General features: G+C 33.3%; 1 protein-coding gene across 1 annotated transcript; it reads right to left on the bottom strand.

Moving 5' to 3' along the window:
* Positions 1-10,805: 10,805 nt before the first annotated feature.
* On the bottom strand, positions 10,806-17,020 carry LOC117104881. The gene is made up of 6 exons (XM_033245768.1): positions 16,966-17,020; positions 16,697-16,836; positions 15,411-15,686; positions 13,102-13,416; positions 11,642-11,703; positions 10,806-11,069 (listed from the first exon to the last, which is right to left on the bottom strand). Exons 2-6 carry the CDS (start codon positions 16,782-16,784, stop codon positions 10,806-10,808), a joined length of 1,005 nt encoding a protein of 334 aa, XP_033101659.1. The 5' UTR covers positions 16,785-16,836; positions 16,966-17,020.
* Positions 17,021-26,821: the final 9,801 nt, after the last annotated feature.

The raw sequence follows: 26,821 nt of genomic DNA, 5'->3' as shown, positions 1-26,821 counted from the left end.
CTAATTCGCAAAATAAGGTGATTTTAGGTGATTTTTAACTACTTGACCGTGATTTGAAACTAGTGTCAGTATAATCTTAGGTAAGCATGTGGTTAACATAAGCAAGAATTGAGTCAAATGAAACTGTTTATCACCTTTATCGCACAAGGCAGGACAAAAAATATTGCAATAAAAGATGATGCAAGGATGGTCTATGAAAGTTTTCTTTAAGAAGTAAAACTTAATTCCAATGTGGCACTACATAAAACCAATTATAAACATGGAAGTGTACAACGATAAATACGGTGAAAATGAGGCTAAATTGTCGTAGAAATAATAAACGCCAAAGAAGAACAACACTAATAATAATAATAATAATAAAAATAATAATAATAATAGTATAACATACAAATTCAATAGTAAAAAGATTGGGGAAATCACAATATAAAAGCAGTAAACATTTAAATAATAAAACTTTAAAATACAGACAAAATGAGGCTAAACCGTTTATGTCATAAAAGTTAAAAAGCGCGAAAGAAAAAAAAATTAATAATAATAAGAATAATGTCATGAAAGTAAAAAACGAGAAAGAATAATAATAATAATAATAATAAATAAGACTTTAAAATAACGAAATAATTCGTCATTGATATGTAATTAAAAAAAACCGGTGGCGGTTCAGTCTTGGCATTGATTTGCTCCTTTGCCGTTTTGGTCTATGCCTATTGCCGTGTTGGTACGGTAGTTGACATTGCCGTTTTGGTCTGTTGCCGTTTTGGTACTTATCATTGCCGTTTTGGTTTATTGCCGTTTTGGTCATTGCCGTTTTGGTTTTTTGCCGTTTTGTCCAGAAACCATGCATACAATGCAGAGGGCGCACTAGATATTACGCTTTTAGTCAGGCCAGGCGTTTTTTGTCAAAGTTCATAATCCCTTGGAAGTCTACGCAAATGAAAAATACGGACTTCATTGTTTGTGGCAACAGATAGATTGCAAGTCAATTGTGTTTTAATCATTTCATAATATTATTATTAAAGGTATCCTTATTATTATTATTATTATTATTATTATTATTATTATTATTATTATTATTATTATTATTATTATTATTATTATTATTATTATCATCATCATCATGATCATCATCATCATGAAGACAGAATAATAATAATCATCATCATCATATAACTATACAAACAAGGTACAAAGATGTGCTTCGTATAAACTTAGAGCTACTACTTCATGTTTTACTTGGCTTATTATATTTACTTTCCTTTTTTTTAATTTGTTTTAATTATTTATACACTCGTTCGATCGTAACGACACTTCTGCATTCAGATTAAGTAAATTTAGTCATATAATACGCAGAAATATATAAACTGCTGCCATGAATTGATGCTATGCCTTGAATGATTTAATTTTAAATGATATGATGTTGACATATAGGCCTATGTAAATTATTATGATGTTTGTTTCATATTTAAATGATATTTATCAATACATTTTTATAGTGAAATAAGCGTACTCTTTGAGGTGGATCGATCAGGGGCGGATCCAGTAGGGGAACGGGGGGGGGGGGCACGTTCCTCCGTTTTGCCACTAAATTTTTATGCCACTAAATGTCAATGCAAATCAATGTTATGTGCGACCGACTTTTATCCATTTGAAAAATTCTGGATCCGCCCATGTGGATTGGGCGAAGTCCTTTTTGTCATTTGTATGTTAATATTTTTAATACAATATTTGTGTATGTTTTTTTATATTTCTCATTCTATGAATTTTTATATTCTGTAATACAATAATTTCAGACTTTTTCTGATTTTTGTAATGTTTTTTATACCTGAATAAAATTTTAAAAAATAAATAATTCATATTATTATTTATTTTTATTTATTCAGGTATAATATAAAAATATACAAACGGAAGCCAAGAGCTGAAATAAGTGTATTTACAAAAACAAAAATGAAGAATACATAGGCCTATGTATACAAAGTTACACCAAGAAAATATATAAGAATTATTATTATTATTATTATTATTATTATTATTATTATTATTATTATTATTATTATTATTATTAATATTATTATTATTATTATTATTATTGAATTATTTAAAATTATTTATAATTATTTAATTATTTCTAACATTGCAAGATAAAAACAATAATTAATTAATTAATGAAGTAGGAAACACAACAAATATTGCACATAACAACCACCCAAAATGAAATAAAAAAATATAAAATAAAAACTGCATTCTTTTATTATTTTTAGTATTTTCGCTCATACAGGTACTAGGCATACCACCCGGCCGAGTACATAGTGTTCAACAAGTTTTGCATGCGCTCGAATTTCACGCTCGAGTATCTCACACGCTCGATCTATTTTAGTCCGGAACAGGAAAACTTGCCAGAGAGAGCATGCAAAGCTAGAAAAGCGGAACCTTAGCCGAATTAGGCTACTTGCTAGCCAAAATGTGACGTCCACATTTAAAAAAGAAACGTGTTCATCATGCGGATGAATTGTAAGTCTACTACTGCGTACATTGCACATACAGGTTATCTGCCCTAAAAAATAGATAATCATAGATAGAGTTAGGCCTAGCTAGGGCCTAGGCCTACTTCACTATCCGTGGTGCCTACTTAGGCTAAGTAGTAGCCTAGGCCTAGCACTGTAGTAAGTAGGGCCTACCTAGGCCTAGGGACCTCGTGATAGCCTAATTGACGGCGGTTGTGCAGTAGCTGACAGATACAAATACAGATAGAGACCAGCCCAGAGAGAGAGGCTAACTAGTTTGGGCCTAGCCCAAGTTCAGGGGCTAGGCCTAGACAGACCTGACTGAGTGAGTAGCCTGCTTTCCCTGCTACCTTACTAGGCTCTGGCTTAGTAGTAGCGGAACTACGCCTACGGTCTAGTAGATAGTAGTAGGTCTAGAAGGCCTACAGTAGGTAAACATGTAGGCCTACAAGTACAACAATACAAGTAATACCGGGCACTCACTACTTTGTACGACAGTCATACGACCGTCGCAAGACGAATCCAACTCTGCTTTCTGTGAGCGATAGACGACTCAACACCGTCTGCTGATTGTCGGTAGCAGTCTGAACGGATCGTCATTAAAAACGATCCGTTGCGTGGCGAGCATTGACGCGTTGCTTTCTTCATAGAATCGTGTCGGCTGATGACCGTCTTGTGCAGCAAGTGCCCGGCTTAAGTAGTAAACCTATCCAGGCCTGATACGTATTAACGAACCTAGGCCAGGCTATAATTAACATTAATAAACTCAGGTTGTTTACTATTCTATAATATTTGATTGCAAATCTGTTGTGAATAACTAGGCTACAATATGTTTATTTTTATTTGTTTTTTTTTTTTCTGCAGGATAAAGATTACAGCTTGAAATAATTTATGGACAGTGTGCAATGTCACGAACCGTGCAATGAGTACATCAACAGGTACATCAAGAAGTTGGACGATTAAACACATGCAACTTTACCTGTGAGGGTGCTATTTGCCCTCTTTAGTCAAAATGAGATATAATCGTAACATGAAGCTGTATGCTCTGTACGGGCTTGCTGCTTTCCAAATTATTGATGTATTCATATGTTAAGTAATAGTGGATATTCAAATTATGACGGTCAGTAGAAAGCTAAAGGCTGAAGGTAAAAAAACTATTCGCTCAAAAGATGTGTATAAGAGACAGCTACCCGTACAACGACTACCCACCATTCGCATCCGGTACGTGTTATGTCATGTCAAGTGATGTGACTAAAGATACTTATCAGATTTCTCGTAGTATGCGCTATCTTCATTTGGAGGACGTTTTCTCTGCGTTGTGTTGGGAGAGACTGGGTATTGTACCTCGTAATCACAAGGGGTTTAATTTGAGCCGTGTTCCGTATTCTTACTGCCGCTATTTGAAGCTAGTTTCGGTGCACAATGTTAAAGTTTACAAGATGTTCGAATTGTGGAGAAAGTTAAGCCAAGACATGCTGGAAGAGCCACGATATTATTGCCTTTTCAATGGCTGGTTCTTCTGATAGCCTGCACGCTCAATACAGTTGAACTTGCCTAAGTCAAATCCAAAATGGTAATGAAAAATTGTTTGAATTAGATTTTACTTGAAGATCGTTAAGTAATGGTAAACACAACGATTTCGCATGTGAAATAAGATCGACTTTAGAAATTATTCAACTTAGGCAAATCGACTTAGGCAAGTTTTAATATATTAGGCATTGTTTATAAAATATCACTGGTGGATGTTTTTTATACCTTGTTTAGTAGAATTTGTTTTTGAAAAAAATTGGTGGCAGAAAAAAATTCAAATTATAGACATTTCTAATTTAGCAATACAGAAACATCTAGGTGGAGGAAAAATGCAATTATAAATGAAAAATGTATAACTAACTACATACAGCAAGTAGTTGTAAAACTTCGGTGGGAAAATAAGAGATGCATTGCATCCAGAGGTAACAGATCAAGGTTTTGAGTACAGTAGGCTGAGCGTTGGTTAAATGGTAATATTTTTTTTTTTTTTTCGGTGTGAATTACACCAAGGATAACCCAGGAAGTCTCAAGACTTTTGGGGTGCTTCTAGTGGTGAATTGAGGAGTACACCGGGAGACAATCCCCTACTCTTTTCCGAAGGGTGTACTGCGTTCTTTAACATGCACATAGGCCATATTGCACACGGGACCAACAGCTAAATGTCTCATCCAAAAGACGGTGCGCTATCTTAGCTTGCATTTCAGCCCTCCAGCTGAAACACAAGGAGAGCAGCGACTTGAATTGAACTAGGGACCTAGAGTTCTCCACGGTTCAGCACACACACAGTGGCTACCACCAAATTAGCCGACTTAGGTAAGCTGCTATCTAAAGATCTTGGTTCAAGACTAGGAATTTAATTTAATTTAATTTTAAAATTTGGATCTGATTGCTATGTTAAGCTCCACAAATTGAATTAGCACAAAATTTTAATTTTCAATTTGGAAAAAGACAGTAGAGGACAAAAAGGGCAATAATAATTGTTTTTTTTTTCTTTATATATGTAATAGATGGCTGAAAAAAATGTTTATATCGAAAATATTAATTGCTACTACTGTAGTACACAATATATTGTTATTAATGCAAGAACAGATTTCTGTATTCAAATATATCTAGTTAAGATACTATAAGTGATTTGAATTTTATATTTAAATTCATAAAATTTGTCAGGAATTTAAATTCAAACAAAGTGCATTACATTTACATTTTGATTAATTTCGTTGTCATAGCTGTTATTGTCATTATTTTCTATGTATTCTTAATTGTTTATTTTCCTTTAATTTACCTCAGTATTAACATATAAGTTCGTTTATTTTGAATTTTCTTGGATGTTAAAAAGTTCTCACCTTGTAGAGTATTAAGATATTTATACTCAGTTTTATGGAATTACGATTTTTATATAAAAAATAATGTAAAAAAAATCATTTGAGAAAAGTTATACCACTAGTTTCTGTGGAGTTCAGGGTAGAATCACATTTGGGCATAGTTAACATGCATTACTATTACAGTATACAGTCACTACACCGGGGTTTAAGTCTTCAATAGGTGAAAAAGAAATTCTCCTGGTGAGAATTTGAGTCATGTGTACTTAGATAATTGGGTGATCTATTTATCATGTTTCTTTATGGAGGGCATAATGCCTCACACATAAAGATTTTGTTAAATTCAAATAAAGATTTAGTTCTTTCATTACACATAAGTAAATTTAACAAAATAAAGTTATGAGAATAATATATGTAATGATAATCATGAATCGATTGATAATTTAGACAGTACAATTTACTTTTTCGGAAGTTGTGTTTTTTCCTACCGTATTAATGCCACAAATATTATAATAGAATATAGGCTATTGTGTACTGTATGAAAGTGTACAGTATAAGATTAAAAGTAGCCATTGTTATCGAAAGAATAACTGCCATCAATTTGATTCTCAATGGATTTGAGAGTACTCTACCATGTCAGTTTAAGTCACAATTAAAAAGTAAGAAACTACTTACTTTTTTTGGATTGAATGCAAATTATTGATGTATTCATATGTTAAGTAATAGTGGATATTCAAATTATGACGGTCAGTAGAAAGCTAAAGGCTGAAGGTAAAAAAACTATTCGCTCAAACTTGGACATTAGCTGTTTTACTCACCACTCATTTTGCTATAGATGTACTAGGTTCTTGTGGTGCCATTTCACTCTCCTGAGGTTTCAAACAGGATGTGACCTTGAATAAATTTCCCGTCTCTCTGTGAGTGCCTGCTTATTCATGACTCGTACTGATCCTTAATTTTTAATGCTTTGTATATGTCATGTATACTGTATATTGATAAAATGGTAAATGAAAACTTGTATAGCGCCGGTATCCTCCACCCTAATTGTGTATATTTTTATTTATGTATATTGTTACTTTATCGTATACAGTTGTACAATTTAGGTAAAAATGTTCTTTTTTTTCTTCACCTTTATATCTCATTATGGTCATGTATCCATGTTTATTCATTTTATTAATTAATATGAATGTAATAATTATATTAAATTTCACTCCTACCCCCCACCCCACCAAAAAAAAGACCTCACTTTTAAATGAATATTATTTTAGTAGTATAGCTTAAATTCATGGTTCAAAAAAGAAATGTAATTGTTTATATTATTTATTATTATGCATAATAGTGTTGTGCTATATTTTTTACAAAAGCCATTAAAGTGGCAGGTAATCAACTGAAGGAATTTGCTGGAATCTGAAAAACATTCAAAAATGGTTTCAATCATTTTATCATTGAAAGTTAAAACTTATTCAGTCACATGTATTTGAATTTTCTAGGTTTTTCCAATATATTTACATATACCATATGTATGAATATAAGGAATGGAGAACTAAACGATATATTAAATGTACACAAATACAGGAATAGCTGTGTGCTAAATTAATTGATGCTGTTGTTAGTGCCACTTCAAGTAATATTTGGGTAAATTTTAAAGTGTAATGCAGATGAAAAAATGTGTACAATTGTGGCGCAGGGTGTATGTCATTTTTGGTAAAATTAGAACAAAAATAAAAGAGAAATAAATATTATCTAACATGAGTTTTCTGTGCCTTCTTTGAACATTTCTTTCAGAAATGATTATTGCATAAATGCTTCCTTATCAACTTACTCAGAAAAAGGCGTTTTTTTTTTTCCATTAAAGTTCAAGCCACACGCTGACCACTTTAGATACTCTGGCTTGCAGTTTTGATGGGCTGTGAAGTGGTTTGTGCTATGTTTCAGTCTTAGGTGTATTACAGGGCTTATAGACACAAATGAAAATATATTGTGGGAACATTTCATCATTAATGATATTAGGTTACTAAAGATACAATACTAGATAGGCCCTATGAAAAAAAAAATACAAAAATAAACAGTGCCCTCATCCACTTTTACTACTCAAAGATGCTATCATCTTTACAATGGTGGCAAAAGAAATGCACCATTCTCAAATGTGTCAACAAATGTGTTTTATGCTGAATGGGATTTTTCTGTATCTGAATGGTGTCATTAAATCAAGGACTTCATCAAATCAAATGCATTGTTCAGGGGCGGATTTAAAGGGTGTGGTGGGGGGGAAGGAAGGAAAAAAATTATTTGATCCCCTTTCGGTCTCTGGATCCGCCCCTGTTGTTATAATATGCTCAAAGGTGTCTTAAAAATAACCTGTAAAATAAAAGTGATCTGTTTCACAAGGACCAATAACTGAAGTGTTATCATATCAAAGGCATTGTTTTCTAGTACAATTCATGTTGCATCCCACAAGTCTTACTGTGGAGAAGAAACATATTGTGCTTACTTAAGGCCTTTGCTCCTCTACAAGCATAGTCCATTGATATCTCTCCAACGCATATTTTTCTGTGGAATCATTTCCAGTTCCCATATGTAGCCAGTTCTTTCTATTTTAAATTGGATACAGGCAACTGCTAATGTTTGTTTTACATAGCTATGATTAAACACTGTTAGCTCATAAATACATATAAACAGTGGTCATAAAATAGGATAACAATAGACCACTGAAGTTCATACACCGACCTTGTTTTTTTTTAGTTGTTTGTTTTCAATATTATTGCTGTTTTATTACGATAAAAATATTTTAAAATCGTGCTTTCTAACACTCCAAAGTATAATCTATGGGCAATCAACAGGTTCTGAATTTTTACAAGTTGACCAAGCATGTTACCATTCTGATACGATCATCAGAGAGCAGCAGGATGTTAATGTACTTTTCACACAGCTATTTAGATGTGGCACACACTCACTTTATCGTTGTTGGCAACATTTTAGCAGATGAAAATGTGTTTTTATTTTAAATAGATACTGTAAGAATTGTTTTATTAAGTGGTTTAAAATTTGTATCTCAGTCGGTAGGCATGTTGAACTCTTGTCATTAGTAACAATAATCTACTGGCATTCACATCAATGGCACCCATTAAACATTGTGTCCATTATAATAGATAAGGAAAAAATTAGTTACTAATGTACAATAAAATTTGTGAAGTGAGCCCTCTTTAGTTTTATAAGTTTGCATTTCCTGTTCAAAGTTTTGAGGATCTGATATCATTGGATTGCTGAAAACATTTACAGAACGTTGAAAGGAATATAGAGAAGCGGATACTGATGTTTTTGGAAATTATTTCTATATTGGCATGTTGAAAAATAATTGGTCAAATATACAAATTGGTCAAATATCGGTAATAATCAAGTCGTTTTCTTTTGATCACAATGCTATGGTCTTTAATCTCAGACAACAGCAGGTGCAAAACCTGGTTAATAAGGAAGGAGTGGAAGAAGATTTATGACGAACATGATATGATTATACCACAACCAAACATTTCAAATTTATTACACAAGTGTTGAGCAGTAGTTTGTTTGACAAAGTATCTTTAAGAGATTACACAACTGTTGACAAGTAAGACTATCCATGGCTCTTCACTTGCAAATTCCTCTTCTTTAACATCTTAAATATAATTATATATAGCACTACTGAAAGATGGCTTAAAATTTATCTTTATTATATCAAAATTTATTTATCACCATCTGTTCTGTTGCAAAACTTTTGGAGAAAAAAATGGAAGTTAAGATTTCCTTTGAACTCAATAATGAAAGATCTTTTTTTTTTCTTTGCCAAGCCTTTTATTTCCATAATCACATTAATTTATAAATGAAGCTCACATAAGTTATACTTTATATAAAACACAAGTAACATACTATATAGAGAAAATGAAATATAATAATAGAAGGCCTCTTTTAAGTAGAACTATATTAAAAAAAAATAATAATAATAATAATTTACCTTGCATATCTTCAAAGCATTAATTACAAGCGTGCTTGGATTACATTTACTTTTACTATTACTTTAATTTACTATTATTTGAAGTGTCACATTTTGGCGAGTTTTGGTGCCAAATTTACATAAATGATCTTAACACCTCAACCGTCTATTTGACATACACTTTTACTACAAGGGTGTCATTTTATTACAAAATCACAGATTAATTAAGTTCCATTTATCACACCATTTAGAAAGACACATTTTTCCTAGGGCTATATGCTTTTCAACTGCTTTTTCAAAGGAGAGTTTCTGTTTGAATTCCAACAATGTCGGCTTCTTATTCTTACATCGACATATATATAAATAATACTTTGCATGTAAAACAACCAAGTTTATGTGAACATTAGTTTGAGAACCAAAACAAACAGCTTTATAGGACAATTCACTTTCATCTAATATAAAATGCTTGTTAATTTCTTTCCAGAAATTAATAGCGATTTTACAGTCCCAGAAAAGGTGAGAAATTGTTTCGGTCTCTAAACGACAAAAAGTGCACTTTTCAGATTGTATAATATTTATTTTAAAAAGAAAATCATTTACCGGCAGAATTCGATGTAAAAACCTGAACTGAAAGTATCCTAAACTCATCGACTGCATACAGAGACATGGGGCAAGGTAAATATCAGGCTAATTCAGTTCAGGATCATTGAATTCTGCCACCCATTTCATCTCGGAAACAGGAGTCTTAAATAACTTTTTAGTGCACAATTCACATATAAACTTGCATACCTTTGGTGATTTTTTTACACTTTCAAGATCTTCTTGGACAAAGCAGCAATTATATTATTACCATAAGTTTATTCAACAGCAATGTACAAATTGCCATTTTTGCAAAACTTGAAAAAATGAAAAAGTTTTTCTTTGCAAGCTTAGTTTGCATTATTAGCCAGGTGTATGAAAGTATCTTGTGCTACAGTAGATCTGTGCGCCTATGCCATATAGGTCTTCGTGATCAAACAGTATGACAATCGTCTGGATAGCTAGAGGCACAGGTTTGAATCTCACCAAAGACCCTTTTTTCATAAAAATCTTATCTACAATGCAAAAACATATGAGAATATTTCTAAATACTCCAAAGTTAAAATCTTTAAAATGGCAAGAACAGTGAATTGCATTCAAAAACATGGAACACCAAAATTAATAATAATTAAAAAAAAAACACACATTGCACTCAAAAAACAATTAAAAAATGTAACTTTAAAATATCAGAAGATAAAATAGGCAAATACAAATATCAAATACATGGGTTACTCTATCTAATTTAATCATTGATTTATCATCATTAATATACATTCTACTTATCACATATTTATAGTTAAAATTTAATATAATGTAAACATTGTTACAGTACAGGGTTTCTGTTCCCAAGCAACATTTAAAAAACAAATATCAAATTCATTAAAAACCCTGAAGCTTCTGTAGTTTTTGTATTCATGCAGCATCACCAGCAGCAGCATCACCAGCAGCAGCACCACCATCACCAGCACCACCATCACCAGCAGCAGCACCACCACCACCAGCAGCAGCACCACCAGCACCACCAGCAGCACCACCAGCACCACCAGCAGCACCACCAGCAGCACCAGCAGCACCACCAGCAGCACCACCAGCAGCACCACCAGCACCACCAGCAGCACCACCAGCAGCACCAGCAGCACCACCAGCAGCACCACCACCACCTGTTCTGTTGCAAACCTGTTGGAGAAAAAAAATGGAAGTTAAGATTTCCTTTGAACTCAATAATGAAAGATCTTCTTAGACACAGCAGCAATTATATTATTACCATAAGTTTATTCAACAGCAATGTACAAATTGCCATTTGTGCAAAACTGTTGGAAAAAAGGAAAGAGTTTTCCTTTGCAAGCTTTGCTTGCATTATTAGTCATATGTATGAATCTTGAGTCATATGCATCTTGTGCTACAGTAGATCTGTGCGCCTATGCCACATAGGTCTTCGTGATCAAACAGTATGACACTCGTCTTGATAGCTTGAGGCACAGGTTTAAATCTTACCAAAGACCCTTTTTTCATACAACTAAAAAAATTACATTTTCGTTGAAGGGATATGATTGATACAGTTTCTAAAATCTTATGTTCTTATCTGAGCACTGTTATTTACTGATTTTATTTATTTTTTTTAATTTTTTTTTTCTTAACCCCCTTGGTGACCTGATCAGTGCAAAAGCATTGTTATCCTCCAGTGCCCAACTGTATCTACTGTATGAAAATTGCATTGTCAAAACTAGAATATTTGTAAAAGATCTTACCCATAGTATGGTAAATAGGCCAAGTACTACTGCAATGATCCCTTTCCAAACCAAATTTGTATCTGTTGTTAGAGATAATTTAAGAAAATTATAAAATATTCCAGGCTCATTGTTATTTTTTGAAATTTTTAATTTCATTTTTGTCATTTTTCCAATGTTGAAAATTAGAATACAAAATTTTGGCTGGGCTCATGGAAACCTGTGGTTGTCATAATGTGGTGCCGTAACCATGTCTACCCTATTCCACCTAACTCTCATGTGAGGGTTATGCAAGGAGGCAAGCGCTCAACTGAGTAATAATAATAATAGTTGGATTTATATTGTACAGTAGCACAAGAATCCAAAAGCGCTTGAAACGTAGACTAGCTCATACAGAAACTTTATTTTTCCCTAAGGGTCTCTTTGTGGCCATGCTCGTTTGTCCACAATAGGGGTAATTTGGTCTAGTACACTGGGGTAATCCCCTACTCATTTCGAAAGATGTACTGGGTTCTTTAAAAACATTAGATGATTGTGTAATTCTGTATAGTCCATATCCGAGAAGACTAATTGTTCCACCTCCAGAACCAGCGCCAATATTATGGCTGTAAACTGCCACCCCCCTGCTTTAATTCTGCTGGGTTATCTGACTGGCCTAATATTAGCACTCACTATTTCCAACACTATCAGATTTCAGGCGCGGATCCAGGATTTTCTCTGACCTTGGCACAGGTGGGGTGGTCCTTGTAGTGGTGGATCCAGAAATTCAAAATAGAGGGTGCCCAAAGAGACCTTCACAGATAGGCACCTCAGCCCCACCATGGTTGAAGCTGGGGTAAGAAAAATTAAGATTATACGTCGCCTCTAGGTGGCATTCTCAGGATTTTAATATAATTTTCAGTTTCTTCTCCATACTTTAAAAATAATTTTGAAATATTTACGGAGACATGGGCTCACTGGGTTCCCCTTGAATCCACCACTCCAGGGGGAATCCTCTAACACTCAGGTGACCTAGGGTTTTAAAACAAATGTTGCTTATCATTGAATTTCTATAAAAAATAACCAAGCTTGTTGGTCTTGTGGTTATGACACCAGGCTAATTATCTGGAGGTCGTGGGTTCGATTCCCATTCAAATAACTAGCAACACAAGTATTTGGAAATGTACTCAATACGATAACACGTCAGGTAGGGCAAAACATCACTCCTATGATATCTTTATTACAGACTGAAGTGATTTCTCCAATCCCTCCACTTAATCACACACCTAAAAACCCAGGTGAATATTTTCTCCCCCCTGTTCTTTATCAAATTTGCATATCATCATTTTAGTTATTTTTTATTTAGATTTTTGGCCATTTATCTTATAGTCCAGATGCCATATGCCATAATCTACACAAAAACTTGTTAAAATTGCTTTCTTCTGATCATAATTAAGGTACCAATTATCATTTTAGTTATTTACATATTTACCAATCCTCACCTGTTTCTGGTTCTGGTTCAGTTCGTTCGTTATCATCTGTAGACACTTTTAGAATAATGCTTGCTGGTTCAAAATAAATGTTGTTTTCTCTTATTTTACATGTAATTTTGAGCCAATTCTGCTCTTCATATATTCTTTGAGTACTCATTATTGGTCCTGTCATACTGTCCCATATGTGTCTATTTTCCGGAGACGTGGAGTTTGTTTCCCAAATGAAAATGGCATCAGATGTTTTATTTCCTTTGCAAGTGAGTTTAACAGTCTCTCCAGGTTTGTAGGTTCGGTTGCCTCCTTCAATATACGCCTTCAGATTTTCTACAGTATATATTAATCAAAGAATTTCATCTGGTCTTTCTGATGTAATCATAGAGCAAAGAGTTTGATGTAATATAGTTGACTAAAATAGTAGCAAAAATACTTGTTTGTTTTGTTTGTTTATTTTACTTTCGACACTCATCAAATCATACAGTTGTACATTCAATATAGACAAAATTTCTTAAATAAGATTAAATGTGTTAAATATTTTAGTCATCAGGTATTGGCGGATCTGAGGGGGTCAGGGGGGTCCTGAACCCTTCTTTGGGGAAAAAAAAAATTCTGTGTACTGGTACACACATAGGCCTATTTACTGTAATAAGAATGAGAAAAAATTACCTGACTGTTTACAAAAGGGGAAAACCTTGAATTTTGATTAAAAGACACTTCAGAAGTCGGGAAAACTCATTTCTTGCCATTTAAGAACCAAAATTTTCCCAGGACTCCCGACCCCCGTTTTATTTGGGGTTCATTGATTTATTGAAAAAAGAATATCTGTGCAGCAACTCAACTTTTGTTATGTACTGTATATACACACATAGTAGGGCTACTAGTATTTACAGTAATAAGAATGAGAAGTTTACCTGACCGTTTTCAAGCGGAGGAAAACCTTCAAATTTAAAGAACTTAAAAGTCATTAAAAGACACCTCAGAAAGTCAGGAAAGCTCATTTCCTGCCATCTAGTGATCAAATTTTTCCCGGGGAAGACCCCACCCCCTTCCTCTTTGGGGTTATCCATCCATGGAAAAAAGAATACGTAAGCAACTAAATTTTTTTAAATGTACGTATACACACATAAATAGGCCTATTTACTCTAATAAGAATGAGAAAGTTTACCTGAACGTTTTCAAGAGGGGGAAAACCTTGAAATTAAAAGAACTTAAAAGTCATTAAAAGACACCTCAGAAGTCGGAAAAGCTCATCCTGCCATCTAAGAATCAAAATTTTCCGGACCCCCCTTTTATTGGGCGTTTTTATGAAAAAGTCTGAACCCCCCCCCCCCCCCAAATGTGAACCTAGATCCGCCCTGATCAGTAAGCCTCTAAAATTTAATATTATTAGGCTTTTGGTGTTTTATATAAAAAGTTTAATGAGAGACACAAACAAGATGAGTCTTCTGTAAAAAATATTTTTCAAGTCAATGTACATGTAACATAGTTGACTTGAAAAAGTCTGACTCATTCAAATTTAAGTCAACACAATTGGCTATCGGCACTGCCACAGTGCGAAAAAATCTGCTTTTTTTATCGGCACTGCCGCAGTGCGAAAAAAGACTGCTACTTTTTATCGGCACTGCCCCAGTGCGAAAAAGCTGCTGCTTTCTATCGGCACTGCTGCAGTGCCAAAAAAACTGTTATTTTTTGTTTGTTTATTGATTGGTATTGCGGCAGTGCGAAAAAAGTTGCTGTTTTCTATTGGCACTGCCGTAGTGCCAAAAACTACTGTGTCCTATCAGCACGGCGATGCCACAGTCGAAAAGCTGCTGTTCAATAATTGAAATTGATGTTATTGGTCAAAATTAGTGTCAAAAACCGTTAACAACAACCGACAACATATTAACTAGTGTTAGCAACCGTCAACATAGTAGGCTTTGGTCTGCTAAGTAAACACTGCAGTTTTTGGCACTGCGGCAGTGCCGATAGAAAATGGCAGTGTTATTGTGTAAACTGAGTTCAATAAACATGATTTCAAAAAGGTAGGATGGCAGCCATTTTAAAATTCAAGATGGCCACCATGAAAATTGTCGAAAATCAATATTTTGTTTTTTAATTCCAATTTTTCTTAGCCGAAATGGTAAAAATTTGGTGTCTAATCACATGTTGTGTCCTCTCTATATATTGATTTTTGACCATTTTCATGGTGGCCATCTTGAATTTCAAAATGGCTACCATCATAGCTTTATAAAAATGATGTTTATTGAACACAGTTGACACAATAACATATAATTTGACACCAAAATTAACACATATCAATTAACTATTTCTTTATTTACCTTGTTGTCCTAATACCGTTAAAACTATTGAGGCACTTGCTGATACATCACCTTCCTTGATTTCACATGTGATCGTTCCTGCATGCATTTCAGCTGTAATTGTTATGATGCATTTTGACTTGCGTGTTTTCATCACGTTTTCTATTATAGCCAAAGATGACGACCAGTGGAAAATGCTTTCGTTGGTTCTATTACCTATACACTCAAATCTTGCGGTGTCTCCTACATCATATATATCATGGCCTGTCCCTGTGATATTCACTAGCATTTTTTTATCTGTAGGTAAATACATAATACATATTAATTTTGTGGATGACACTTGCCTAATAGGAATAATAAAAAATAACAATGAAAGTGCTTATTAGACTTAGAAAGATAACTTATTAAACTTATGCAATAACAATCTTGATTATTAATGCAAGTAAAACAAAAGAAATTGTGTTTGATTTCAGGAAAAACAGTGCTCAAAAATACATACAGTAATAGTGATGTTTGCACTACCAGTGAGTGTAAGTACTTAGGATTACGGATACATGATAAACTTGGTCTACAAACACTGCAAAATTGTATAACAAGAAATATTTCTTATAAAAAAAAAAGTAAAATCTTTTGATAACTTATGGCTGATCCACCGGACAGGTCATTTCTTATATTTAAGTTTATTTGTTAATGTCATGTTAAACATTCTAAGTGAACTTGATTGTATTACTTTGGAATTAAACATGCTTGGCATATTAACAATATTTTATATTCCATATAGGACATGATAATTATGTCAATGAACTTTTTTTTTAAAGGCTTACAATTTTGATACTACAATAAGAGTGAATGGAAGTGTCAAAGAAAAAACACTAATACCCTTCTTCCAAGCCACCACCTCTACATGAAGTTGGTTCATGCATTGATTAAGCATCTTCACTTGTCAAATGTTTACATACAAGAAATATTTTAATAGTTTTATGATACAATAAATAGAAGCCAGAATGCTGCTCCAGGAACAGTGTTTATTGTGCGACCATTCACATAATCCTTTTCCCTGAATGCTACCAGAGTGCCTAGATTCCCCCGGACTTCTAACTCACAAAGAAAACCCACCTCAATACAAAATCCTGGTTATAAGTCTGATTACAGTATCAGGTTATATTATCTGCAAAGTTTCCTTTAATGTTTTCTGGGATTTGATTGTATTGTTAGCAAGTTCACAAATAGTAATTAACAGAAGGATAATTAAAAACATATGAATACATAAATTACTAACACTTTAAGTTGAACAAAATCATAATCACCTGATTTGACTGTTGTCAGTATCATTGCCAATAAGATAGAACAAAAAATGGGAAAAAATACTGGTTTCCATCCAAAACTGGTAGACATTGCAGTATTATGTAACTATTCTCAATTTTGAACTCAGAAATATTCTTTCATTCTGTAGGATGAAAATAAAATAGTGAATGATAATTCATGTGTCTGCATATTATTGAACTTTATAGGGATGGAACAGGAAGTCAAACATTTATAATAATAATAATGTGAATATAAAAACATAATAACTAACAAACTATTTGTTTTTACTCTCATTTCCCATATTGGTTCATGCACCTCTCCAGTATTTAGGGATCAATTTCCACTGTTTTTTAGCTTATTTTGATTGTATCCATCCATATCCTCTTTTAAGAATAATTTAGTTAAGCATTTTATATCTTCGTATGTTTCTCAATAATTTCTGATTGTTTTTTGTTTTAATTAGTGTATTTCATAATATGAAGGACAGGAAACAAATCTTGTTCGGGCTTTTGCCCATTCCCTATCCGGGCAATACAGTCATGTTATTTTGATGCTGTATACTTTTACCAAATAAATTTTATTATTATTATTATCATTTTGGACTTCCTCTTCTGAGATTGCCATCAATTTCAATTTTTGTACATTTGGTTATAATCCAACCTGTCCTATTGACATAACATTTTTTGGTTAAAATTCATAAAAAATTAGAAACATCAGAATTTCAAGAAGAAACAAAGAACAAAAACAAAGGGTGTGTTGCTAGACGTATTGCTGTCCTGTTACTCTTCCAAGCTTGACAGGTTTAACCACTGAAGCAATTAGTGCTAGTGTTTTTCTTTTATCGTTCGATCTTCTATCTGTAATCTTAGAAAAACTGACTGACAAAGTACGAAATGGTGAAAGCATGATCACCATAGAAAAATACAGAAGTTGGCTACATGAGAGGAAATTTTTTTTCTTTTTATTCTTTCACAGGAGTTTAGGTTCTCCATATATAAATACAATATATGAATAAAAATTTTTTTTACTATTCTTTTACCTACATTTATAAATGTTGAAATACCATCAAAGGCATTCCTGAGCACTCGTTAAAAGAGATTAAAAACTGCAGTTCCACTCAACACAACTTTAATTAAAAGAATACAGTATCCTTTTAGTAAACATATTATTTATTATAATTTTAAGCACAAAAATAGATTTAAAACACTTCATTATATTTAGAGCTTATATAATTATGAAAATGGTTAATATTTCTTATCTGAAAGTTGTTGCACAACTTACTGCAATTACCAAATTTTTAATACCAGGAATTAATATGCAAATCTTAAAATGAATGACAAGGCTTGAGTGATTTCTTTGTATCAGGAGTAATGGGTGTAGGTAAGGCTCTATACTCAGTTTGGAAACAGTTGTTGATATTTAATTATTGGCACTGTTTATTTATGCGAACATTGTAGAACTTATTTTATCAAGGTAAAGAAAACTTAGTGGTCCTAAGTCTCCCACTATTTTCTCCAACGAATCTTTCCGAAAATAACTCATCTTCTGCAAATGAACAATATTTTTATGTTTTTACTATAGGGCCTACTATATTAGCAACTGTCTACTGGAAGTCAGTGTCGATGCCCAGCAAATTAAAATTATATGTGTTAAGAAACAGTTGTACCTGAAGTGCCCTCTACCAACTTGGGCAGACTTCTGAAGTACTACTGAATGTCCGTAGTTAGGCCTATTTTCTACGAACATTTTTTCATCCTGTCCTGTTTGTTTGAAATTCCACTTTGAATTGGCCCCAAAAATGATCGGGCCCAGGACAATCGACAATTTTTAAAATAATTATGACTCCATCTTGTACTCAAGGCAAGTTATTGGGTGATGCTATGGAAATGTTTCATTAACTACGGAAATCTGAAGAAGGAAATGCAGTTGTCTGACTTGGGACACACAAGCTTCCGAGTGGAGTTGAATAAGCTCAGTGGTTAAGATGCTTGCCTTCTGGTCCCAGGGTCCTGGGTTCAATTCCTGTCACAGCAGGAATTTTTCTTACGACCAAAACCAATTCCACTCTCTAAGCCTCATAAAGAGATTTGGTTTATAAAGCATCATTCTCATCCTGTAAGTGGCGAGTGTACTTGCTGTTGGATGTGAGGGAAATATTTAAAAAAAAAAAAAAAAAAAAAAAAATTGCAGTTTGAAGGGAAACCAAGTCGATTCATTAATGGTTTAATTATCGCAATCTAATAATCCAAATTATCTACCAACTACCTTTGATAAGTGACACTGGTACCTAATGATCAATATCTAATATTTTTATAACTTTATTAAAAAACTGAAATTATTCAATTTCTGGTAAGTCTTGTACCATGATAAAATAAAAATATTGTAAACATAAATAATAATTATTCTTTTTCAAAAAATAACATTAAACAAGTAATGAAGAGGCAGCACTCTATAACATTAAATGAGACCTGACCTTTCTTTAATTAGACATTAAAGAATGCTTTTAACAAATTCCAACTATTGAAGCAATGTCTCTTTAGTCAGGCCTGTACGCAGGATTTTTATTGGGTTGTTGCGAATTTGTGGAGGGTGGACCAAAATAATGGTTGGGGCTGTCAGGGACAGAGCACGGTTGCAATCGAGTGGGCGAATCCCCCTCATTCTCAGACATTATTGATGTTTTGAGGTCTCAATAGATTTTGAAGATGCAATATGAACAGTATGAAATTTTTTTTTTTTGAGTAGCGCTTGAAGAAATGATGGGGCCAGGAGGGACTTAAGACTCATGGAAGGTCCATACTACCTCAACACCACCAAGGTTGGGATTGAGGTTGGAAAATTCACGATATGGCACTCCTACAGTAGATGGCCGGAAATTTAAAAATATAATTTTCTTTTCTTTTCCATATTTAGGAGGAGGGCCCAAACCGACTGGCCCCTTGAATCTGCCACTGGTTTTGAGAGCGAACATTATTCAGTTTTTTTAGTTTCCAATGTTCTATAGTCTATCAAAACTATATAGCCAATTTTGACATAACTGATCTATACAGATATAGAGGGTCCGCCCACCTCAGCACCACCATGGTTAGGGCTGAAGAGAGAAAATTTATGATGGAAATGGCACTTTCAGACTTAAATTTGATTATAATTCCTGTTTGGTGGCAGATCCAGGAATTTGAAATAGAGGGGTCTTAAAAAGGACTTTGACAGATGGACGGTCTAGATACCTAAGCCCCACCATGGTTGGGGCTGAGGTAAAAAAATTTATGATTATGGCACTAGCAATAGCACTCGCAGACTTTAACGAGAATAAATAATTTTAGTGAAACCTATAGAAAGATGAATTTGTATGCGGTGAGTCATTGACAAATCAGCGGCGGGAAAAACACTTAATTCCTCTAAAAGCTTATACAGTCCTTCTTGTACGACAAATTAGAGGTAGTCTTAGTTGAAAACGGCTCTGATTGGTCAAAGAGTTTTAGTGGATGGATTTCCGGAACGTGTGAGTGTGTCTTGAATTTCCTACCATGGAAAATGTGGACCTTTGGTAATTTGGGGGGAGGGTGAGTACGCACCCGTTACAAGTTAACTGAAAAGTATATTAATATTATTTTAAAAATACAATTCTTAATAATAAACTATTTGTTTTGGAAGCTGTTTTATCAAACCTACATGGCTGATATCCAACGAATTAAATATTCATAACTTCGCTAATACTCAACCACTTTCCATCAAATAAACACGATTTTAAAGAAGAATTATTCCTATTCTAAAAATGCAAAAAAACGCAATATTGAATATTTCCAACAAACGACTGGTTTTGCCAGTGCCAGTTTTAAAACAAATATATTTCCTCACCAGTATCTTCAATCTGCTATCTCAGATTACTTCCCGGTGAATGACATTAGCATAGCCATTGCAATGGTGTAACTTGGTAACGTATGCCCTCTGTTATGCAAACTTGATAAGAACCAATAACATATTCTATACTTTAATGCATGAATAATTTAATTTTCACAAATAATAGATTGTACTGGGCTCTTCACCAACTTTTGAGTTTAGTTGTCTACTTAGCTATTGATTGACCCAAACTAGTGTGGAGACGGTGTTATTTATCAATATGTCAAAATTGATTGTGGATTTTTTACATGATGTAAATACTAAAGTTTTTTTTTTTTTATCAAGGAAGAGCTGGAAAATGGTCTATATGGTGATGTAGATATGATTTAATAATTTGGAAGTGTAATGTATGTAAACACAAAAATGGTCGGAAGTGGCACTTACAATTACAATTTGAATAATTTTCTTTCTTTCCCCATTTGTTTTAAATTTAGGGGAGGGGACCTGGCTGGATAGGCCCCCAACTTGATTCCCCCACTGAGCACCAGTGTTAGGCACCGCTATCTAACAGCTGCTCTTTGACTCATCTGAGAGATATAGTTTTGTTCTCTTGGGAGTGTATTTTATCAAGTAATGTTGTGTGCTCAGTGATGTTTTATAGATCGCATATTCACATAGAAATTTGGTTTTTTCATTTGAAATCTTGATAAGAACCCATGATTTATATCTGTACAATCTTTACAATCTTTATACGAATGGTTTAATTGTATCATACATAATGGATTAGGGTTCTTCAACCAAGTTGCGTGTTACAATGTTTACTTTAGTTATTGTTTGTTGACCTGAACAAGTGTGGAAACAAAGAACAATGATAAAGAGTGTGCTGCCAGAATCTGTGATACTAAACAAACATTTTATTTATTTATTTATTCTTTCTTTATACTGAATACACACTTTCAATACATAGTACTGATTTCCAAAGTGGTTCAGTTCTTATCTACAAAAACATTTTAAAAGCAGAAAATAACAAAGAGAGCAAAAACTTAACTACAAATTTAAAAAAAATATATATATATATTAAAATATATGCAAGGTAAGAGAAAATCAGGTAAGATTAAGCAGGAATTATTGGTGAGGATTTGAAATAGAATGCTTAAAATTTGAAAGTGTCATAGATTTAAAGTTGGTTTTAATATCATCCGGGAGTTTATTCCATAATTTAGTAGAACGGTAAACAAAAGTTCTTTTACCTTGCATATTATTTACTTTGACTGCGGGTACAATGTGTATGCAAATCATAATCAAACATGTGTTTGTCATGTGGTTCTCTAAGGCAAATCACTTATTCCAAGCTTGACAGGTTTAACCACTGAAGCAAGTGCTAGTATACTTTATTCTTAATTTTATATTTTAAAGTCAACAAATTATAGTCCAATCCTTTCTCTGTAATCTTAGGAAGACTGACTAGGTAGCAGCTCAGAAAGCACCGTGCTACTTTCCTTTTGTATGTAGCACACTTTATTTAGAAATTGAATACATGGCCCACAGGGCCCAACATGTAACACATGCTTGGCACTCACAAGTGTACCAGGTATCACACCAGGTATATACCATCACCAAACTTTGCAATGTGGATAAATGTTTTGTAAATACAAATTATTATGTTAGAGAGATATTTTACCTCGCAATTTCATATCAAGCAAAAATAGGTAGATAGATAAACATGTGCTTTATAGGTAAACATCTGTTTTTGATTACAGACACATGTTAAACTATAAAATAAACAACTTGGATATACAGTAGTGCAAAACACTGAGGTTCAGCTTTGTGAGTGAGATATGAGATTGTACCAACATGTTTGGGCTGTTATGGTGAAAGAAGTTGGCTAATTAAGAGGAAAATTGTTTTAATTCTTTTACAGGAGTCTAGTTCTTCATATAGTGTATGAGTACAATATATGAATAAACATTTTTTTTACCATTTTACCTAAGTTTCTAAATGTTGAAATACCCTCAAAGGTATTTCTGAGCACTCATTAAAATAGATTAAAAGAACTGCAGTTCCACTAAGAGTAAAAGCAGTGTTTAAGGCAAGTTTAAACTGTGCTTAAGTATTAAAAACTTATTTAAAGAGAGTATCCTTTTAGTAAACTTGTTATTGTAACTTTGGAATAGATTTAGAACACTTAATTATATTTTGAGCTTATAAAATTATTAAATGGTTAATATTTTTTTACCTGAAAATTGTTGCACAACCTGCTGTAACTGCCAGATATATAATACGAGGAATTGAAATGCGAATCCTTACATGAATCTTGTCATTCAGTGATTCATTCATTCATTCTCAATCATTGAGTGATTTCTTTGTATCACATGGGTGTAGGTAATACTCTATACCCAGTTTGGAATCAGTTGTTGATATTTCATTATTGTCTAACAGTGGCACTCTCAGACTTTCAATATGAATATAATTTTTTTTCTTTCTCCATTTTTTATAAATTTTGGGGAGGGGGGCCTGGCTTGATGGCCCCAACTTGATTCCGCCACTGAGCACCAGTGTTAGGCACCGCTGTGTAACTGCTAGACCTTTTGACTCATCTGAGAGATATAGTTTTGTTCTCTTGGGAGTGGTTTTGTAAGGTCCAGCGTACATGAATTTTGTTGTGATGCTGGTCTTAGATAATCTCATCCAAGATTTAGAGAAAAAATTAGATTAGATACTATTTATGTGAATATTTTAGGTTTTCGCATGCCATAAATAAATGAGTTCTATATTTTATCAAGTAACGTTGTGTGCTTAGTGATGTTTAATAGATTGCATAGCACATAGAATTTTGTGATTTTCATTTGAAATCTTTATAAGAACCCATGATCTATATCTCTACAATGCTTTACATGAATGGTTTAATTGTGTCATAAATAATGGATTAGAGTTCCTCAACGAGTTGTGTGTTAAAATGTGAACTTAGTCTATATTGTTTGTTGACCCAAGCAAGTGTGGAGTCTGTGTTATTTATCAATATTTCAAAATTTATTGTAGATTTTTCCTTTGATATAAATACTAAAGGTTATTTTTATCAAGGAAGAGCAGTGAAATGGTCTTTGATGATGTAAATTTATGATTTCATAATAATGGTTGGGGAGTGTAAAGTACCTAATACAAAATGGTCTCAAAACATAAAGCAAACATTTAGAATTTTAAAATAATTTAAAAATTAAGGTGATGATGATGTTAACAAGTAAATTACAATTCGCCCTCCAATTCGAAACCACCCTTGGGACCAGAAAATCTGGGATGGTCTCGGGGTTGGCCTCCAATTAGAGGGCTAGCTTTGTGTTAAAAGGTTAAAAATTGTTATTTGGGTCTTTGGAAAAGTGGTCTCGAATAAGAGGTCTCGAATTGGAGGGTGCACTGTAACTATTAGATTGCACCCAGAAGACCTGTGGCAGGTACACTGTTGCGTCATCCACGGCATAAAAAATAATGTAAACAGCAATGATGGCAATAATGTTTAATATTTTTTTCCTATCTGCATTTACTGGCTCTTTTTTTAGATTAGATTCATAATCAGAAGTTAAATATTCATATTCAGAAGTTAAAGTCCTAAAGGAATTGCTTTGAAAAATGTTCATGTCTTTGAGGAATCTGAAAAATTACCAACAAGTTCTTCTAACACAACACAAATTACAAAATAGCCTAGGCCTAGTTATTCATCATATACGTACAGTATTGCTGATGATGTGTAGTTAACGCATAGATGCTGCCTACTCTGCAGGAGCACAAATCAGCATACGCAAATACGCACACAGAGGACTGGTACAACACAGTTGGTTATAAAAACTAAAATTAAAAGACGGCGATTGACTTATAAAGCAATTAGTAGAGCATGCATCGTACACTAGCGGAAAATTATTATACTTAGGTTAGATTTAATGCATTCAAAAATTTCCTTAGGGCCTTGCAGGCCCTCAGGAAATTTGTTCAAGCAAATCTACTAATTGCTTAATATTTTTTTTACTATCTGTGCTTACTGGCTCTTTTTTTAGATTAAATTCATATTCAGAAGTTATTTGTCCTAAAGGAAACTTGTAACAGGTACGGCGCTCATATCAAACACACACTTTTTATACATAATTGTAAATATCAATACATAACAAATTAAAAGATTAAAAACAATCATATATAGATTTATATAGGCCTACATGAGTTGAACATTTATACATGGGTTGTATATAAATAACAAATCATAATGGTTGAAGTAATGTTTATGGAGAAATTATTAACTTAGCATTTAAAAAAAATTAAAGCTTTTACTTCATCAGATTCCATAGTAAAACTAAAAACTCATTAGAAATATAAGAAAATTGAGACCACTAGTTTTTGGTAATTTTTAAGAATATATCTTTATTTACAGCTATTAGCCACTAAAAATAATTAGATAGATAGTCAGTTAATGTCATTTTGTTTGAAACATAATTGTTACTCCTGTGCAACCCAGGAATAGGTAAAGGAACACACTAACCTTCCCTTTTAAACCCCAGGTCTTTGGATGCTTCTGGCGTCCCCCAGAAAAAAAGTCCCGGATTCGCAACTGACAATATTTAGATATTAAGTAAAAATTTTGCTTTCAGCTGCAGTTCAGGAACACAGTTTTGTTTGCAGACCATGTTGTGGATTATGACCTGGGATATGATGGGATAATTATAGTTTTGTATGATGTATGATAAATATTTGTTTCTCTTTACAGTTTGCAAGTATGCATGTCATACCAAGTGTGAGAACAAGGTAAGTTAATGATACGATTATTTTCATTTTCTTTTTGCACCTAGCAGAAAATTCACTCACCATTTACAAGTTTAAAAATGTGATTAGGATTTCATTCTTAATATTATATGTTCCATAAAAAATATGTAGATTAATATCTAGAAATGGTGTACACATAGAACTTGATTATCTGGCACAGCCTAATCAACTAATATGCAAACATAGTTATTTTTCTGAAAAAGTCCATTTTGCAGCACATTGAAAGCAAATTTCTTTGTATTTACAACTATAAGCAACAGAATAAGGGGCAGGTGCTTACCAAAAAAGCCTATTGTCTCCAAATCTAGTTGTGTCTAACAACCGTATATCACTTTCAAATTAATATTGTCGCTCAATTGTGCATCAAAAATATATAGATGAATATCTAGAAATGGTGTACACATATAGCTTGATACCTGGCACAGCCTAATCGACTAATACACATATTAACATAGCACATTTTCTGTATTCTATACAACGTAAAAAACATCGAGCAACAAGCCTCGACCTGTTCATACACATAGAAATGGTGTCAAGGCGTTTCATTTGGAAAAGACCAATTTGTAGCACACTGAAGCAAATTTCTTTATATTTACAACCTATTAGCAACAGAATAAGGAGCAACTGCTTACCAAGAAAGCCTATTGTCACTAAATCAGGATAAACAATAAAAGAAAGAAATCTAGTTATGTCAAACAACCATATACCACTTCAAATTAATATGTCGCTCAATTGTGCGAAAAATAGCATTTATGCAGATGACAATCGTCCTCTGGTCGAAATGCGCATGCCTGTATCAAGGTCAATCAATATAAATAAACACACAACATAGGTTTGTCGATTGACCTTGGATAAGGGCAAGACTGTAATACCATCTACATTATAATAATATACTGCTATACAATAATAATTTTTATATCTTTGAAAAGTGTGTAAAATAAAAACAAAAAGCCTGAAATTGGCAAAAAAATAACACAAACCACTTCTAGTATTATTTATAGTAAACAAACCAATTAAGGTTCCGATTCCTTAGGGGGAAGTCAAGAACAATCTTTGAGCATTCGTAGCCTAGCCCATAGCGAGTCAACAACAAGTCTGACACGATAAGGCATTGTATGTTATAACTAACATTGTACTGATGTGATAGGCCTACGACTCATCAGTAAACATAGTCTTTAAACTAAACATAATGAATAATAATTATTATATAAACATATCTTAAAACTTACAGTCTACATACAGGCGCGCAACAGGGGTCTTAGGTCGGGGGGGGGGGGGGCAAAGGTATTAATTTTCCCGGTTAGTAATTTATCATACCCACCCCACCCCCCTCCCCATATAGAAAACAATACGACATAGGGCTTATCTTATTTATAATATAGGCCACACACGTGTGTTTGAAACTAAATATAAGCATTTTCATCATGGTTTTATTTATTACTCTCACCATCAATACACATTGAGGCCCTTCTTTTAGGTTAAAA

This window comes from Anneissia japonica, unplaced genomic scaffold, assembly GCF_011630105.1.
Source record: "Anneissia japonica isolate Jap-2015-1 unplaced genomic scaffold, ASM1163010v1 scaffold287834_len5846547_cov211, whole genome shotgun sequence".
Lineage (NCBI taxonomy): Eukaryota > Metazoa > Echinodermata > Crinoidea > Comatulida > Comatulidae > Anneissia > Anneissia japonica.
The sequence above is the reverse complement of the archived record's forward strand: the minus strand, read 5'-3'. Positions and strand labels throughout refer to the sequence as shown.